The sequence below is a fragment of the Oncorhynchus keta genome, chromosome 1 (genome assembly GCF_023373465.1).
Source record: "Oncorhynchus keta strain PuntledgeMale-10-30-2019 chromosome 1, Oket_V2, whole genome shotgun sequence".
NCBI lineage: Eukaryota > Metazoa > Chordata > Actinopteri > Salmoniformes > Salmonidae > Oncorhynchus > Oncorhynchus keta.
This window is the reverse complement of record NC_068421.1, coordinates 69,607,074-69,624,074: the sequence shown is the minus strand read 5'-3', so window position 1 is coordinate 69,624,074 and position 17,001 is coordinate 69,607,074. Positions and strand designations below refer to the sequence as shown.

The following is a 17,001-nucleotide window of genomic DNA, read 5'->3' as shown; positions in this document are numbered from 1 at the left end:
CGATCCTGGTCGTTGTGGATCGGTTTTCTAAGTCCTGTCGTCTCCTCCCTTTGCCCGGTCTCCCTACGGCCCTACAGACGGCGGAGGCCCTGTTTACTCACGTCTTCCGGCACTACGGGGTGCCTGAGGATATTGTTTCTGATCGGGGTCCCCAGTTCACGTCCAGGGTGTGGAAGGCGTTCATGGAACGTTTGGGGGTCTCGGTCAGCCTGACCTCTGGGTTTCACCCCGAGAGTAATGGGCAGGTGGAAAGAGTGAACCAGGATGTGGGTAGGTTTCTGCGGTCGTATTGCCAGGACCGGCCAGGGGAGTGGGCAAAGTACATCCCCTGGGCGGAGATGGCCCAGAACTCACTCCCCCACTCCTCTACGAACCTGTCGCCCTTCCAATGTGTGTTGGGCTATCAGCCGGTCCTGGTACCATGGCATCAGAGCCAGACCGAGGCTCCTGCGGTGGACGATTGGGTGAAACGCTCAAGGGAAACCTGGGAGGCCGCCCACGGGTACCTTAAACGGGCCGAAGGGCGGCAGAAGGCCAGTGCCGACCGCCACCGCAGCGAGGCCCCGGTGTACACACCGGGGGACCGGGTCTGGCTCTCGACCCGAAACCTGCCCCTCCACCTGCCCTGCCGGAAGCTGGGTCCGCGGTTTGTGGGGCCATTCAAAGTCCTGAGGAGAATAAACAAGGTGTGTTATAGGTTACAGCTCCCCCCGTATTACCGTATTAACCCCTCGTTTCATGTGTCTCTCCTCAGGCCGGTGGTGGCTGGTCCGCTTCAAGAGGATGAGGTGCTGGAGGTCCCTCCGCCCCCCCTGGACATCGGCGGGGTCCTCGAGGTCGCGATGCGGGAGCCGCGCGTCAGGGGGGGGGGGGTACTGACACGACTTCTACCGAAGGTAACTCCCCTCCCTGTTCGGGCGGCGCTCGGCGTCGCCGGTCTACTAGTCGCTACCGATCCCTTTTTCTTTTTCTGGTTGTTTTGTCTGTGTTCCTTTTCACACCTGGTTTTCAATTGCTTTGATTTCTGTGGGTATATAGGGCACCTGTTACCTGCCGTAATTCGTGCAGGATTAGACTTGTGTGTATTGCGCTCGATTGTATTTGATGTTTGTTGTTTTTTCGCTATTACGCACGTGTATGTAAAGTGTCGGAACTGTGTTTGTTCCTCCGTGTGTTTGCACGAGTTTCTGATTATTCGAGAGCGTAATTTTGGGATTTTTGTCTGTGCCGTTTCATATTGGTGGACTATATTATTAAACACGCTTCTCAGACATCCCTGCTCTCCTGCGCCTGACTCCTACACCTCTCACCAAGACGCATGTTATTACAGCTATTTAGAGAAACACATGTCATACTGTAGGATATTATTCATACAATAATACATGTTATATTTCCATAATGATATGGCTATTTAGAGAAACACATGTCATACTGTAGGATATTATTCATACAATTGGTCTACTAAATCATAATTAAAGCCATCCTTTCTTGATAGATGTGTGTCAGGCAGGTGAGAGAAGGGGCACACACACACACACTGATCACCCAGACCCAGCTGGCATTGGGATGTGTTTAATAGTAACAGTAATACATGGTGGAGACGTAAATCAACAGAAAATAAATAAGTATTCTAAAAATCCACAGTAGAATGCTATCGTATTCATCAAGATAAAAATAATGTGTCAATTTACATTAAGAAAACGTTATCTGCGGTAAGCATAAAATATGTCTAGAAATATTATGTAATCAAACAGCATGTTTCCCTTTTACTCCACTTCCTCATTTTCTTCTTCTTTATCTTTTTCTATTGTCCAAACAGTTATTCAAGTTGTCAGTCCAGATGAGTCTAATTACGCATAGACTTTGGCCATAAAATAGGGAGTCATTGGCATCAGAGTTGATGTAGTACTAGCAGTAGCACAGACAGACAGGTTAGGGGTCGATGACAGCCAGCTGAGTGTCTGGTGTGATTGTGATGATGGGTAAGGGTCCTATCACTCAGACTGAGGGATGATATGAAGCATGGAGGTGGTGATAGATAGTATGACTAAGAGGTTACAGGGTACATCAGTGGGAACGTGTTATTGGCACATGGATATTGAGAAACATGGATGTTGATAAACATGGATATTGATAAACATGGATGTTGATAAACATGGATATTGAGAAACATGGATGTTGATAAACATGGATATTGATAAACATGGATGTTGATAAACATGGATTCTGCTAAAACAGCTATTGATAAACATGGATTTTGATAAACATGGATGTTGATAAAAACAAATATTGATAAACATGGATTCTGCTAAAATAGATATTGATAAACATGGATTTTGATAAAAACAAATATTGATAAACATGGATGTTGATAAACATGGATGTTGATTAAAAACAGATATTGATAAACATGGATGTTGACAAACATGGATTTTTATAAACATGGATTTTGATAAACATGGATTCTGATAAAACAGATGTTGATAAACATGGATTTTGATCAAACAAATATTGATAAACATGGATGTTGATAAACATGGATTTTGATAAAACATATATTGATAAACATGGATGTTGATAAGCATGGAGTTTGATAGAACAGATATTGATAAACATGGATGTTGATAAACATGGATTTTGATAAAACATGGAGTTTGATAGAACAGATATTGATAAACATGGATGTTGATAAACATGGATTTTGATAAAACATGGAGTTTGATAGAACAGATATTGATAAACATGGGTGTTGATAAACATGGATGTTGATAGAACTGATATTGATAAACATGGATGTTGATAATAAAGGGCTGCAGTATAGACAAGGGCTGTGTTAAGGAAAGACACTTATAGGATCATAGACAGAACAGAGGTTGAGAGAGCTACAGAAACCTAGACAGACAGACATGTTGGTATTGCTTGATACCTTCTGGTTGCATAACTGAAGCCTGCCTATTTTATGGCACAGAAGTCTGTGGACAGAATGATCATTGTTATTATCATTTACAAAATGAGTTTGGCAAATCGACAATCAGCTCTGAAAGTCTTGTGACTGTATAACTCCAGGAGAGCTGACTCCAGCGGCTTGATTGACTTAGAAAATAAACATTTCCGTTTGTCTGTTTTAATCCATATTGTACAAAAGCTATTATAGAGAATGAGCAATTCATTCACAGAATCAGTTAGTTTGGCAACATACATCCGAAGTCCGGCACTATCCGATTTGGCAATGTTCGTTCATGCCAGGCGATGCCTGTTAGGTTGGCAACATCCATGCCTCAGTGTCCATTCACTTTGAAGCCTTCCCATTCCCTCTGAGAAGAGACATTTGGAAAAACATTGTGTGTGTGAGCAGCTCCCAGAGAGTCTGTTCCTGCATAGTGATCCAGCAGACACTCACAAAAAGGCGAAACACCCAAACAGCCATTCAGATGCCAAGATCCCAATAAACCGGACAATCAGAAATAAGGATCTCAGCATACCAGTCCATACCAGGATCCACTTGCTACAGACACTAATTGTGTCCATGTCTGATACCGCTGTCTGTGTGTTGGGAAAGGAGACAACGCTTGGCCCAGTCACCCTTTGGCAGCATAGCATCTAGCAATGTTTGACGGAGAGAAAGAGAGAGAGAATGAAAGGCGAGTAGAGGGGGTAGATGGAGTGCTCCTTCCTTTGTAAGAGGGGATGCCAGGCTGCTGCTAGAGATGAGTAACACACACACACACACACACACACACACACACACACACACACACACACACACACACACACACACACACACACGGCCCCTAACCTATAGTTCTATTGCCCCCAGGCTCTCACCTAAAGGAATTAGGCTTCTATGGGTTTCTATTGGCAGTTTTGGTGCCAGAGTGTCTGGAAGATGCTTTGGGGGTTGTGAACCCCACCTTGAAAATAATGATACGGTCACTTAGTTTGTTTTATCTCATGTTGAATTAGACTGTGAAAAGAGAGACAGATACAGATGTAAGATCTTAATTTGAGCCAGTTTGCTACAGCAAGAGGACATGTGAATTATTATGTGGATTATAATTAATTACATTTTTGTAGGTGTTGATACATTTTTCGTGAGTGAAAAATCAAGTCAAAATTCAAAGTGGAACTCACAAACTTCAGAAGCCTTTTTAAACCTCAAATACACTACAAGTTTAAAATGCCCTGCACTTGCAGGAAAGTTCTCCTGCAACAGTGTGATCCTACATCTGTAGAGTGGGCTCAATGATAACCTTTGATTTGAAATTCAATTAATATCCTTTAGTCTTTTTCAGGTATGAGGTACCTGTTTTCAACCCATCTCTCCCCTGTCCCCTCTTTTCTCTGTCTGATAGGAAGAAGACTCTCTGGACTTCAAGTCCTTGAGGGCAAAGTTCCAGGATGAGGAAGTGTTGCTGCTGAAGCAGCCCGGGACCAAATCTGCTCTCCCTGAGAAACCTAAAGTCCTGCCTCCTCCTCACAGCCCTACAAACTGCCTTCCTTCCCTCAGCTCCACATCACACACACCCTCCAACTCGCACTCCCTACCGCGCAGTACTCGACCTTCCCTCCTCTCCTCCCTTCAGGGGCCGGGTGGCATCGCATCCAGAGTCATCGTCAAGAAGGTGAAGAGCAAAGACAAGGATGAGGGGAAGGTGAAATTACTAGGTAAAAAGAAGGCAGAGGTGAAGGCTGATAAAGAGAACACACACACACATGGGGTTGGTTGGTCAGCATTGGTAGGTCAGTCCAGTTTTCAGTCTCTTTATTTCCTCCCTTTGTTGATCTGGGCATAGAGAGGATCCTTTCCCTGCAGACAGAGATCCTTCCCCTAGGCAGACAGAGAGGAGACACAGTTAGCATGTTAGTATTAGCATGACCCACTGGGACTGAACACAGGTCAGCTACTCCCTAGACTCACAGACCCTTTCTCCAGCTGCACCACATGCAGTTCCTGTTGTCAACACCAGATGGCAGTAGCACCCTGCTGCAGACAGAGAGACCAGCCATAGTGCAGAGGCTGAGGGTATTGTTGCATAGAGAGTGTGTAGCCCAATCCCAAATGGACTCCTAAACCCTACGCACTACGCACTTGTGGAGAAGATTTGACAGGTGTAGTAGCTTCAACTTGCCTTCTAATAGGCTTGGTGGAAGTTTCACTATATTGCTTAGACCAATAAAATCCTCTCAGATCTTCACAAGTGTGTAGGGTTTGTGTGTGTTCTCTCTCTCCCACCCACCTCAGCCTGTCAGATCCTAACTTTGAACAATGGATCTATCACTGTCGGAGTGTGTGTTTGCAGGTGCATGTGTGTGTCTGACACACTACTGTCTGCCTTCCTCCTACAGCAGCGTGTGAGTATGTGTGGAAACATATCACAGCAGGTTTGATGGAGATGTCCACAGACTACAACAGTCAGAACAGGCCTGTGTTATTACCATACACATTGTTACACTGCAATCAGCCTGTCAGCAGGGAGTTACATAGGTTCACTCTGACACGTGATTGGCTGATTGGTCCAGCACTTCCATATCTGACTCCTAAGTGGAATGACCATATTTGAGAATTCTATTGTATGCAGATGGAACCTTTGAGTGTGTGAGTCAAATACATGTACATTTGTGTGTATGTCAGTATGTGGCCGAGTGACAAGACCACAAACATACCTCTGGTCTCTCTCCTTCTACTCCCCAACCCTGGCTCCTCAGTGATTGGGTTTATGGTTCTTCCTAGATATAAACTAATGCTAATTCATATCACCCAGTTGTTAGTGGTGGCAGCCCAGTATTACTGATAAAACCACTGACACCACCTATCATTACACCCACACTATAAGAAGTGTGTGTGTGTGTGTGTGTGTGTGTGTGTGTGTGTGTGTGTGTGTGTGTGTGTGTGTGTGTGTGTGTGTGAGATAAAGGGAAGCCACTGCCATAGGAGGAAAGTCTCTACAGTACAACATTGACTATCTCCAACCCTGAACTGCAGTCCAGGACATACATTTGACATCATATTACATTTGACATCACATAACATCATGTACAGGACAGTATATACACTGAGTGTACAAAACATTAAGGACACCTTCCTAATACTGAGTTCCCCCCCCCTTTGCGCTCATAACAGCCTCAATTCGTTGGTGCATGGACTCCACCAGGCGTCGAAAGAGTTCCACAGGGATGCTGGGTGGTGGACCATTCTTGATACACGCAGGAAACGGTTGAGTTTGAAAAACCCAGCAGTATTGCAGTTCTTGACACAAACAGCACCCCATTCAAAGACACTTAAATATTTTGTCTTGCACCCTCTGAATGGCACACATACACAATCCATGCCTCAATTGTCTCAAGGCTTAAAAATCCTTCTTTAACATGTCTCCTCCCCTTCATCTACACTGATTAAGGTGGATTTAACAAGTGACATCACTAAGGGATCAATCATAGTGTTCACCTGGATTCACCTGGTCAGTATGTCATGGAAAGAGAATGTCTCCTTAATATTTTTTAAGCTCAGTGTACATTGAACATCAAGATGTAGAAAATGCATCTGAGACAAACAAAATGACATCATGACAGCGTGCCCATGCATGGTGAGTTTTAAACACACACACATCCTTTATTGAGATACTCACACACCTCTGGTGGCTATAGGGAGAGAGAACACAGACACAACAAGCACACACACAGACGCAGAAGCACACACACGCACAGTTGCATAATCACACAACACAACCACAGGCAGTCAGACACACCATGCTAACATCAGAGGATGCAGCAGACAGGATAAGGAAAAGGGAGGGCTGGAGAGAAAGACAGAGACAGAGAATAGAGAGGGTGAACAGAAGATCAGTAAAGGTAAGGTGTGGAGGAGAAGGCAGGCTTACAGAAAGTAAAGGAAGGAGGGAGGGAGGAGGAGGCAGGCTTACAGAAAGTAAAGGAAGGAGGGAGGAGAAGGCAGGCTTACAGAAAACAAAGGAAGGAGGGAGGAGAAGGCAGGCTTACAGAACGCAAAGGAAGGAGGGAGGAGAAGGCAGGCTTACAGAAAGTAAAGGAAGGAGGAGAGGGCAGGCTTACAGAAAGTAAAGGAAGGAGGGAGGAGAAGGCAGGCTTACAGAAAGCAAAGAAAGGAGGGAGGAGAAGGCAGGCTTACAGAAAGCAAAGGAAGGAGGGAGGAGAAGGCAGACTTACAGAAAGCAAAGGAAGGAGGAGGGAGGAGAAGGCAGGCTTACAGAAAGCAAAGGAAGGAGGGAGGAGAAGGCAGGCTTACAGAAAGCAAAGGAAGGAGGGAGGAGAAGGCAGGCTTACAGAAAGTAAAGGAAGGAGGGAGGAGAAGGCAGGCTTACAGAAAGTAAAGGAAGGAGGGAGGAGAAGGCAGGCTTACAGAAAGCAAAGGAAGGAGGGAGGAGAAGGCAGGCTTACAGAAAGCAAAGGAAGGAGCGAGGAGAAGGCAGGCTTACAGAACGCAAAGGAAGGAGGGAGGAGAAGGCAGGCTTACAGAAAGCAAAGGAAGGAGGGAGGAGAAGGCAGGCTTACAGAAAGTAAAGGAAGGAGGGAGGAGAAGGCAGGCTTACAGAAAGTAGAGGGAGGAGAAGGCAGGCTTACATAAAGCAAAGGAAGGAGGGAGGAGAAGGCAGGCTTACAGAAAGTAAAGGACGGAGGGAGGAGAAGGCAGGCTTACAGAAAGTAGAGGGAGGAGAAGGCAGGCTTACATAAAGCAAAGGACGGAGGGAGGAGAAGGCAGGCTTACAGAAAGTAAAGGAGGGAGGGAGGAGAGGACAGGCTTACAGAAAGCAAAGGACGGAGAGAGGAGAAGGCAGGCTTACAGAAAGCAAAGGAAGGAGCGAGGAGAAGGCAGGCTTACAGAAAGCAAAGGAGTGAGGAGAAGGCATGCTTACAGAAAGCAAAGGAAGGAGGGAGGGAGGAGAAGGCAGGCTTACAGAAAGCAAAGGAAGGAGGGAGGAGAAGGCAGGCTTACAGAAAACAAAGGAAGGAGGGAGGAGAAGGCAGGCTTACAGAAAGCAAAGGACGGAGGGAGGAGAAGGCAGGCTTACAGAAAATAAAGGAAGGAGGGAGGAGAAGGCAGGCTTACAGAAAGCAAAGGATGGAGGGAGGAGAAGGCAGGCTTACAGAAAGTAAAGGAAGGAGGGAGGAGAAGGCAGGCTTACAGAAAGCAAAGGAAGGAGGGAGGAGAAGGCAGGCTTACAGAAAGTAAAGGAAGGAGGGAGGAGAAGGCAGGCTTACAGAAAGCAAAGGAAGGAGGAGGGAGGAGAAGGCAGGCTTACAGAAAGCAAAGGAAGGAGGAGAAGGCCCGCTTACAGAAAGCAAAGGAAGGAGGGAGGGAGGAGAAGGCAGGCTTACAGAAAGCAAAGGAAGGAGGGAGGGGAAGGCAGGCTTACAGAAAGCAAAGGAAGGAGGGAGGGGAAGGCAGGCTTACAGAAAGCAAAGGAAGGAGGGAGGGGAAGGCAGGCTTACAGAAAGCAAAGGAAGGAGGGAGGAGAAGGCAGGCTTACAGAAAGCAAAGGACGGAGGGAGGAGAAGGCAGGCTTACAGAAAGTAAAGGAGGGAGGGAGGAGAATACAGGCTTACAGAAAGCAAAGGACGGAGGGAGGAGAAGGCAGGCTTACAGAAAGTAAAGGAGGGAGGGAGGAGAGGACAGGCTTACAGAAAGCAAAGGACGGAGGGAGGAGAAGGCAGGCTTACAGAAAGCAAAGGAAGGAGCGAGGAGAAGGCAGGCTTACAGAAAGCAAAGGAGTGAGGAGAAGGCATGCTTACAGAAAGCAAAGGAAGGAGGGAGGGAGGAGAAGGCAGGCTTACAGAAAGCAAAGGAAGGAGGGAGGAGAAGGCAGGCTTACAGAAAACAAAGGAAGGAGGGAGGAGAAGGCAGGCTTACAGAAAGCAAAGGACGGAGGGAGGAGAAGGCAGGCTTACAGAAAAAAAAGGAAGGAGGGAGGAGAAGGCAGGCTTACAGAAAGCAAAGGATGGAGGGAGGAGAAGGCAGGCTTACAGAAAGAAAGGAAAGGAAGGAGGGGAGGAGAAGGCAGGCTTACAGAAAGCAAAGGAAGGAGGGAGGAGAAGGCAGGCTTACAGAAAGTAAAGGAAGGAGGGAGGAGAAGGCAGGCTTACAGAAAGCAAAGGAAGGAGGAGGGAGGAGAAGGCAGGCTTACAGAAAGCAAAGGAAGGAGGGAGGAGAAGGCAGGCTTACAGAAAGCAAAGGAAGGAGGAGGGAGGAGAAGGCAGGAGGAGGAGAAGGCAGGCTTAGGGAGGAGAAAGCAAAGGAAGGAGGGAGGGGAAGGCAGGCTTACAGAAAGCAAAGGAAGGAGGGAGGGGAAGGCAGGCTTACAGAAAGCAAAGGAAGGAGGGAGGGGAAGGCAGGCTTACAGAAAGCAAAGGAAGGAGGGAGGAGAAGGCAGGCTTACAGAAAGCAAAGGACGGAGGGAGGAGAAGGCAGGCTTACAGAAAGTAAAGGAGGGAGGGAGGAGAATACAGGCTTACAGAAAGCAAAGGACGGAGGGAGGAGAAGGCAGGCTTACAGAAAGCAAAGGAAGGAGGAGGGAGGAGAAGGCAGGCTTACAGAAAGGAAAGGAAGGAGGGAGGGAGGGAGGGAGGGAGGAGAAGGCAGGGAGGGAGGGCAAAGGAGGGAGGGGGAGGAGAAGGGAGGGAGGGAGGGAGGGAGGGAGGGAGGAGAAGGCAGGCTTACAGAAAGCAAAGGAAGGAGGGAGGAGAAGGCAGGCTTACAGAAAGCAAAGGAAGGGAGGAGAAGGAGGCTTACAGAGAGGGAGGAGAAGGCAGGCTTTACAGAAAGCAAAGGAAGGAGGGAGGGGAAGGCAGGCTTACAGAAAGCAAAGGAAGGAGGGAGGAGAAGACAGGCTTACAGAAAGCAAAGGACGGAGGGAGGAGAAGGCAGGCTTACAGAAAGCAAAGGAAGGAGGGAGGGAGGAGAAGGCAGGCTTACAGAAAGCAAAGGACGGAGGGAGGAGAAGGCAGGCTTACAGAAAGCAAAGGAAGGAGGGAGGAGAAGGCAGGCTTACAGAAAGTAAAGGAAGGAGGGAGGAGAAGGCAGGCTTACAGAAAGCAAAGGAAGGAGGAGGGAGGAGAAGGCAGGCTTACAGAAAGCAAAGGAAGGAGGAGAAGGCCCGCTTACAGAAAGCAAAGGAAGGAGGGAGGGAGGAGAAGGCAGGCTTACAGAAAGCAAAGGAAGGAGGGAGGGGAAGGCAGGCTTACAGAAAGCAAAGGAAGGAGGGAGGGGAAGGCAGGCTTACAGAAAGCAAAGGAAGGAGGGCTTAAAACAAAGGAAGAAGGCAGGGGAAGGCAGGCTTACAGAAAGCAAAGGAAGGAGGGAGGAGAAGGCAGGGCTTACAGAAAGCAAAGGACGGAGGGAGGAGAAGGCAGGCTTACAGAAAGTAAAGGAGGGAGGGAGGAGAATACAGGCTTACAGAAAGCAAAGGACGGAGGGAGGAGAAGGCAGGCTTACAGAAAGCAAAGGAAGGAGGAGGGAGGAGAAGGCAGGCTTACAGAAAGAAAGGAAGGAGGGAGGGAGGGAGGGAGGGAGGGAGGAGAAGGCAGGCTTACAGAAAGCAAAGGAGGGAGGGAGAAGGCAGGCTTACAGAAAGCAAAGGAAGGAGGGAGGAGAAGGCAGGCTTACAGAAAGCAAAGGAAGGAGGGAGGGGAAGGCAGGCTTACAGAAAGCAAAGGAAGGAGGGAGGAGAAGACAGGCTTACAGAAAGCAAAGGACGGAGGGAGGAGAAGGCAGGCTTACAGAAAGCAAAGGAAGGAGGGAGGGAGGAGAAGGCAGGCTTACAGAAAGCAAAGGACGGAGGGAGGAGAAGGCAGGCTTACAGAAAGCAAAGGAAGGAGGAGGGAGGAGAAGGCAGGCTTATAGAAAGCAAAGGAAGGAGGGAGGGAGGAGAAGGCAGGCTTACAGAAAGCAAAGGAAGGAGCGAGGAGAAGGCAGGCTTACAGAAAGCAAAGGACGGAGGGAGGAGAAGGAAGGCTTACAGAAAGCAAAGGAAGGAGGAGGGAGGAGAAGGCAGGCTTATAGAAAGCAAAGGAAGGAGGGAGGGAGGAGAAGGCAGGCTTACAGAACGCAAAGGAAGGAAGGAGGGAGGAGAAGGCAGGCTTACAGAAAGCAAAGGAGTGAGGAGAAGGCAGGCTTACAGAAAGCAAAGGACGGAGGGAGGAGAAGGCAGGCTGACAGAAAGCAAAGGAAGGAGGGAGGAGAAGGCAGGCTTACAGAGATCAAAGGAAGGAGGGAGGAGAAGGCAGGCTTACAGAAAGCAAAGGAAGGAGGAGGGAGGAGAAGGCAGGCTTACAGAAAGCAAAGGAAGGAGGGAGGGAGGAGAAGGCAGGCTTACAGAAAGCAAAGGAGTGAGGAGGGAGGAGAAGGCAGGCTTACAGAAAGCAAAAGAAGGAGCGAGGAGAAGGCAGGCTTACAGAAAGCAAAGGACGGAGGGAGGAGAAGGCAGGCTTACAGAAAGTAGAGGGAGGAGAAGGCAGGCTTACAGAAAGCAAAGGAAGGAGGGAGGAGAATGCAGGCTTACAGAAAGCAAAGGAAGGAGGAGAAGGCAGGCTTACAGAAAGGAAAGGAAGGAGGGAGGGAAGAAGGCACAGGTAAAGGAAGGAGGGAGGGAGGAGAAGGCAGGCTTACAGAAAGCAAAGGGGAGGGGAGAAGGCAGGCTTACAGAAAGTAAAGGAAGGAAAGAGAAAGGCTTACAGGAGGGAGGAGAAGGCAGGCTTACAGAAAGCAAAGGAAGGAGGGAGGAGAAGGCAGGCTTACAGAAAGCAAAGGAAGGAGGAGGAGAAGGCAGGCTTACAGAAAGCAAAGGGAGGAGGAGAGGAGAAGAAAGCAAAGGCGGAGGGAGGAGAAGGCAGGCTTACAGAAAGCAAAGGAAGGAGGGAGGAGAAGGCAGGCTTACAGAAAGTAAAGGAAGGGGAGGAGGAAGGCAGGCTTACAGAAAGTAAAGGAAGGAGGGAGGAGAAGGCAGGCTTACAGAAAGCAAAGGAAGGAGGAGGAGAAGGCAGGCTTACAGAAGCAAAGGAAGGAGAGGGAGGAGAAGGCAGGAAGGAGGGAGGAGAAGGCAGGCTTACAGAACAAAGGCAAAGGAAGGAGGGAGGAGAAGGCAGGCTTACAGAAAGCAAAGGAAGGAGGGAGGAGAAGGCAGGCTTACAGAAACAAAGGAAGGAGGGAGGAGAAGGCAGGCTTACAGAAAGGAGGGAGGGAGGAGGGAGGAGAAGGAGAAGGCAGGCTTACAGGCAGGCTTACATAAAGCAAAGGAAGGAGGGAGGAGAAGGCAGGCTTACAGAAAGCAAAGGAAGGAGGGAGGAGAAGGCAGGCTTACAGAAAGTAAAGGAAGGAGGGAGGAGAAGGCAGGCTTACAGAAAGCAAAGGAAGGAGGAGGGAGGAGAAGGCAGGCTTACAGAAAGTAAAGGAAGGAGGGAGGAGAAGGCAGGCTTACAGAAAGCAAAGGAAGGAGGGAGGAGAAGGCAGGCTTACAGAAAGCAAAGGAAGGAGGGAGGAGAAGGCAGGCTTACAGAAAGCAAAGGAAGGAGGGAGGAGAAGGCAGGCTTACAGAAAGCAAAGGAAGGAGGGAGGAGAAGGCAGGCTTACAGAAAGTAAAGGAAGGAGGGAGGAGAAGGCAGGCTTACAGAAAGTAAAGGAAGGAGGGAGGAGAAGGCAGGCTTACAGAAAGTAAAGGAAGGAGGGAGGAGAAGGCAGGCTTACAGAACGCAAAGGAAGGAGGGAGGAGAAGGCTGGCTTACAGAAAGTAAAGGAAGGAGGGAGGAGAAGGCAGGCTTATAGAAAGTAAAGGAAGGAGGGAGGAGAAGGCAGGCTTACAGAAAGCAAAGGAAGGAGCGAGGAGAAGGCAGGCTTACAGAACGCAAAGGAAGGAGGGAGGAGAAGGCAGGCTTACAGAAAGTAAAGGAAGGAGGGAGGAGAAGGCAGGCTTACAGAAAGCAAAGGAAGGAGGGAGGAGAAGGCAGGCTTACAGAAAGCAAAGGAAGGAGGGAGGGAGAAGGAGGAGAGTTAGGTTGGATACCTACCCAGCACCCAGCCAGCGTCTATCTAGCTGTTGGCAGGTGGACTGGTTTGGGCTGGACTAGAAACTGCTGTCTCACTGGGACAAGGAGACCCAGACCCACACGCCTGGAGAGGAGAGGAGAGGAGAGGAGAGGAGAGGAGAAGAAAAGAAGGCAGGAGAAGAAGGCAGGAGAAGAGAAGGGTTTGAGAAGAGAAGGAATGAGAAGAGAAGGAAGAAAGAAAGAAGAGAAGGAAAGTAAGGGAATATAGAAAAAGAGAAATAGTTGTAGTTGAAAGCAGGATATAAAAAGAGGAGATTATAGGCAGGGACAGAGCAGCAATGTACTAAAGGAGAGAAACGGACACACATACACACTGAGGACTTATAAAACCCTTTTTAGAGTGCACTCAATTGATGCCTGAAACGCTCTTTACACCTTCCTCACCACAGAGAGAGTGGGAGGATGTTTCTCTCTCTCTTGCTCTTCTTCTCTCTATACAGGCCTGTTTCATTAAGTTGCGTAAAACGTAATGTTGACTGTTGCTGTCTCTAATGCTGAGAATGCCCTACTTTCTCTCTCTCTCTCTGGCTTTTTTCACCAATTCAGGTTTTGTTCCATAACAACAGGAATATGAGCTCCACTGGCTCAGCTGAGTCACACTTCTTTCAGAGTGAGAGAGAGGGAGAGAGAGAGGGGGTGGCGGGCAGGGGGAGAGAGAGAGAGAGAGAGAGAGAGAGAGAGAGAGAGAGAGAGAGAGAGAGAGAGAGAGAGAGAGAGAGGGGTGGGGGCAGGGGGAGAGAGAAGATCGAGAGAGAGAGAGAGAGAGAGAGAGAGAGGTGGGGGCAGGGGAGAGAGAGAAGAGAGAGAGAGAGAGAGAGAGAGAGAGAGAGAGAGAGAGAGAGAGGGGTGGGGTGGGGGCAGGGGAGAGAGAGAGATGGGGGGGGAGAGAGAGAGAGAGAGAGAGAGAGAGAGAGAGAGAGAGAGAGAGAGAGAGAGAGAGAGAGAGAGAGAGAGAGAGAGAGAGAGAGAGGGGTGGGGGGCGGGGGGGGAGAGAGAGAGAGAGAGAGAGAGAGATGGGTGGGGGCAGGGGGGAGAGAGAGAGAGAGAGAGAGAGAGAGAGAGAGAGAGAGAGAGAGAGAGAGATTGAGAGAGAGGGGGTGGGGGCAGGGGGAGAGAGAGAGAGGGGTGGGGGCAGGGGGAGAGAGAAGAGAGAGAGAGAGAGAGAGGGGGTGGGGGCAGGGGGAGAGAGAAGATCGAGAGAGAGAGAGAGGGGTGGGGGCAGGGGAGAGAGAGAGAGAGAGAGAGAGAGAGGTGGGGGGCAGGGGGAGAGAGAAGAGAGAGAGAGAGAGAGAGGTGGGGGCAGGGGGAGAGAGAAGATCGAGAGAGAGAGAGAGAGAGAGAGAGAGAGGGTGGGGGCAGGGGGAGAGGGAGAGAGGGGTGGGGGCAGGGGGAGAGGGGGAGAGGGGGGGGGGGCAGGGGGAGAGAGATGAGAGAGAGAGGTGGGGGGCAGGGGGAGGGAGAAGATAGAGAGAGAAGAGAGAGAGAGGTGGGGGGCAGGGGGAGAGAGAAGATAGAGAGAGAGAGGGGTGGGGAATAGGGGAGAGAGAAGATAGAGAGAGAGGGGGTTGGGGGCAGGGGGAGAGAGAGGTGAGGGGCAGGGGGAGAGAGAGAGAGGTGAGGGGCAGGGGAGAGAGAAGATAGAGAGAGAGAGGGGTGGGGAGTAGGGGGAGAGAGAAGATAGAGAGAGAGGGGGTGGGGGCAGGGGGAGAGAGAGAGGGGAGGGGGAGAGAGAGAGAGAGGAGAGGGGCAGGGAGAGAGAGAAGATAGAGAGAGAGAGAGGGGGGAGAGGGAGAGAGAGAAGAGAGAGAGAGAGAGAGAGGTGGGGGCAGGGGAGAGAGAAGAGAGAGAGAGGGGTGGGGGGCAGGGGGAGAGAGGGTGGGGAGAGAGAGAGAGAGAGAGAGAGAGAGAGGGTGGGGGGCAGGGGGAGAGAGAGAGAGAGGTGGGGGCAGGGGGGAGAGAGAGAGGGGTGGGGGAAGGGGGAGAGAGAGAGGGGTGGGGGACAGGGGGAGAGAGGGTGGGGGCAGGGGGAGAGAGGGTGGGGGGCAGGGAGAGAGAGAAGACAGAGAGAGAGGGGGGGGCAGGGGGAGAGAGAAGATAGTGGGGAAGGGAGAGAGAGAGAGGGGTGGGGGGGGGCAGGGGGAGAAAAAAGAGAGAGAGAGAGAGGGGTGGGGGCAGAGGAGAGAGAAGAGAGAGAGAGAGGGTGGGGGCAGGGAGAGAGAAGAGAGAGAGAGGGGTGGGGCAGGGGGAGAGATAGAGAGAGAGAGAGAGGGGGGGCAGGGGGGAAGAGAGAAGAGAGGGAGAGAGAAGAGAGAGAGGGTTGGGGGCAGGGGAGAGAGAGAGAGAGAGGGGGGGGCAGGGAGAGAGAGAGAGGGTGGGGGCAGGGGGAGAGAGAAGATAGAGAGAGAAGAGAGAGAGAGGGGTGGGGGCAGGGGAGAGAGAGAGAGGGGGGGGGGCAGGGGGAGAGAGAAGATCTCTCTCTCTCTCTCTCTCTCTCTCTCATTTAACACTTTACTGGCCACACACACGAGTAGCCAGTCACAGAGATGACCTAGTCCATAGTGCTGCTACACAGCCTATTCATCAACAGATCTCATTTCACACACACACACACACACACACACACACACACACACACACACACACACACACACACACACACACACACACACACACACACACACACACACACACACACACACACACACACACACACACACACACACACACACAAGTACTCACCGCATCCTCCTCTCCACTTCGACTGGGGCTGCCCTCGACCTCACCGAACGAGTCATCTGTGGAGGGGTCGGTGGCGTCTGTGGGGGGGTCACTGATGTGGTCAATGTGGTCACTAACGTGAGACGCCGCCGATTTAGATGGAGAACTCTGTCTGGGGGCCGGGGTCGGAGCTGGGGGAGGAGAGGGGGAAGGGGTGGAGAGAGATGGGATGAAAGTACAGAGATTCAGCATCCTTCTGGAGTTGAAATCAGATAAAGTACCTCCCCAGTAACTGTCTCTCTGCAGTTTTATTGATGATGATGACAAATTACAACTAATTAAATGAGATACAGAAAATCAAAAAGACAGGGAGGCAAAAATGAAGGTAGCGGTATGAGGGGTGAAGGGAGGAGACAACTTCCAAACAGAGAGTCATTTAGCTATAAACACAAATCAAACAGCCATGAGTGTGTACATACGTGAGTTAGTGGAGGGAGTGGTGGAGGTGACAGGAGTGAGGTTGAGCTGAGAGATGTCAAAGTCGTCACAGTCATATGTATCGGTGACGGTCCCCACACGGCTGAAATAGGAGCTGAAGGCCTCCGAGGTCCCAGCTAGACAGGGGTGCTGGTCCCCCATCTTAGCAGGCATGGCAGGGGGCTTCGCTAGCTGGAAGTCCTTAAACATCTCCTACAGAGAGAGTAGAAGATGTTAAAGATACACTGTGATATTTTGTGTTGTATAGAGTTTTTGTGTCTTGGCCAGGCCATTACTATCAATGTGAATTGGTTCTCCAATGACTTGCTTGGTAAATAGCATATATATTTTTTTTACATCTATAGAATACAATTCTCCTACCTTGCTCATCTTCTGCCGCTGCCTCTCTGCATGCTGTGGACTTGAGGCTGATGAGGGGGCGGGGTTAGAGGCAGCGCTGCCAGATGATAGGCTGTCACAGGGTTGATTGACAGGGAGGAACATGGCAGGCATGGCAGGCAGAGATCCTGGCTGGGCTGGGAGGTAGGCTGTAGCAGGGAACCCTAGATGCAGGACAATACACTTTACTCTCTGTGTGTGTGTGTGTGTGTGTGTGTGTGTGTGTGTGTGTGTGTGTGTGTGTGTGTGTGTGTGTGTGTGTGTGTGTGTGTGTGTGTGTGTGTGTGTGTGTGTGTGTGAGAGAGAGAGAGCATGTGCACGTTAGTTCATCCGTGT

The 17,001-nt window shown here is 50.1% G+C and overlaps 1 protein-coding gene and 1 pseudogene across 7 annotated transcripts in view; both read right to left on the bottom strand.

Moving 5' to 3' along the window:
• Positions 1–1,556: 1,556 nt before the first annotated feature.
• Positions 1,557–4,589, bottom strand: LOC127906632 (dynein heavy chain-like; annotated as a pseudogene).
• A 93-nt stretch (positions 4,590–4,682) lies between these two features.
• Positions 4,683–17,001, bottom strand: part of LOC118380174 (disabled homolog 1-like) — a 370,535-nt gene continuing 358,216 nt past the window's right edge. For 5 of the 7 annotated variants that reach the window (XM_052459061.1, XM_052459057.1, XM_052459038.1 and 2 more), the window contains 5 exons: positions 16,648–16,829; positions 16,269–16,479; positions 15,811–15,980; positions 13,033–13,135; positions 4,683–4,828 (listed from right to left, as the gene is read on the bottom strand). In XM_052459061.1, coding sequence (XP_052315021.1) covers positions 13,055–13,135; positions 15,811–15,980; positions 16,269–16,479; positions 16,648–16,829 — 644 coding nt within the window. In that variant the 3' untranslated portion in view covers positions 4,683–4,828; positions 13,033–13,054. Of the gene's footprint in view, positions 4,829–6,587; positions 6,795–13,032; positions 13,136–15,810; positions 15,981–16,268; positions 16,480–16,647; positions 16,830–17,001 lie in introns of those variants that run through there. The other 2 variants (XM_052459049.1, XM_052459065.1) reach the window with 2 other exon arrangements.